General features: G+C 31.9%; 1 protein-coding gene across 1 annotated transcript; it reads left to right on the top strand.

Moving 5' to 3' along the window:
* Positions 1–626: 626 nt before the first annotated feature.
* Positions 627–1,166, top strand: EIN_516160 (synaptotagmin, putative; the record flags this gene model as incomplete). The annotated part of the gene is made up of 1 exon (XM_004256906.1): positions 627–1,166. One exon carries the CDS (start codon positions 627–629, stop codon positions 1,164–1,166), a length of 540 nt encoding a protein of 179 aa, XP_004256954.1.
* Positions 1,167–1,438: the final 272 nt, after the last annotated feature.

Below are 1,438 nucleotides of genomic sequence, written 5' to 3' on the forward strand. Positions count from 1 at the left end.
ATGATTTATTGTGTAAATAAATATAAGTTTATTGTAAATGTATACATACACACGATATTGCGCTTCAACAAATTGTATCGGATTGATCAAATTTGCTTTCACATAACTTAAAAAACGATTCATATAACCTTACACATTAAATAACTTTGTTAATAGGTATTTTTTAATTATTTTTTAGTTTTTTTTTATATTCAAATGTTTTTTAATTTACGTGAATAATAAATAATAATTTCTAATTTAAAAAAAACAAAGATTTCCAAATTTACAATCCTTATTATACACGTCACCATTTTATAAATTCGTACGTTATAATAACACATTTTCGACAATATGTTTTTTAGAAACGCCTGAAAAAAAACACTTTACAAAAAATAGTTATTATTTTTTTCCCGCAAATTAGGTCATAAAACCTTATTTATTAGAAAATGTTTTAATTATCTTAGAAATAAAAATATGGTTTGTTTATTTAAAAAATATAGTTGCGATAAGCCTCTTTCAAATCGTCTTTGTTCCCAAATAAATAAAAATCACTTTTAGCGAATGTCGAGCAAAATAACATGTTCACTTCCCAAAAACATAGCAATTCTCGCTGATTTTTTCATTGATATGAACAACAAAAAAAGTCGATGTTACTTCGCCTTACGATAATCGAGGCGCAAAATTTACCCGCAGCAGACTGCTTTTCAAAGAAGAGTGACCCTTATACAAAGGTGACAATCAACAAGGAAATCCACCAAACCAAAATTCAAAAAAGAACATTAGACCCCAAATGGCATGAAGAACTCAGGTTCATGATCGATCCACACAATCTACCGTCTATCCTCTTCGAGATCTACGACTGGGATAGATTCAAAACCGACGACTTTCTCGGGCACGCATCGTTGGCACTCAAACAACCAATTAAGGGTGATCTGTGGTTAAATTTATCAGTTCAAGGTAAGCTCCACATAAACCTTGACACACTCAAAACACCCATTCAGTGTTTGTACACCCAATTCACGCCAGGATTGGATGGTATAGCACTCAAAGCACTTTCTCAAAAACCAAACCTGACAGAATCGCAAGAATTCAAGCCGTCATCTTTTATGACTAATTTTAACATCGAAAAGTTCGAAAAGTCCGAGATCTCGCGGCATGTTCAGACACCATTTTCCCAAGAAACGTAAACGAGACGTGTTTCTATTACGCCAAGTTGTGTTGCTACTTTGTACCATACCGTCCCGGTGCTTTTCCGTCAGTCTCAGAATGAACCTCTGTGTTATTTATTGTATTTTTTTATTCACCAAATTGATTTTCATTCAAATCAATCTAATTGATAAAATTAGAGGCAGTCAGTAAACAATGTTATAAATAGAGTACTTGATACAACGTTGTTATTTAGAGTCAATCAAACACTGTTGTCTTTTTCAAACGATTCTTTCTTAGTCTTATATTTTTG

This window comes from Entamoeba invadens, assembly GCF_000330505.1.
Source record: "Entamoeba invadens IP1 unplaced genomic scaffold scaff_1105074726397, whole genome shotgun sequence".
NCBI lineage: Eukaryota > Evosea > Mastigamoebida > Endamoebidae > Entamoeba > Entamoeba invadens.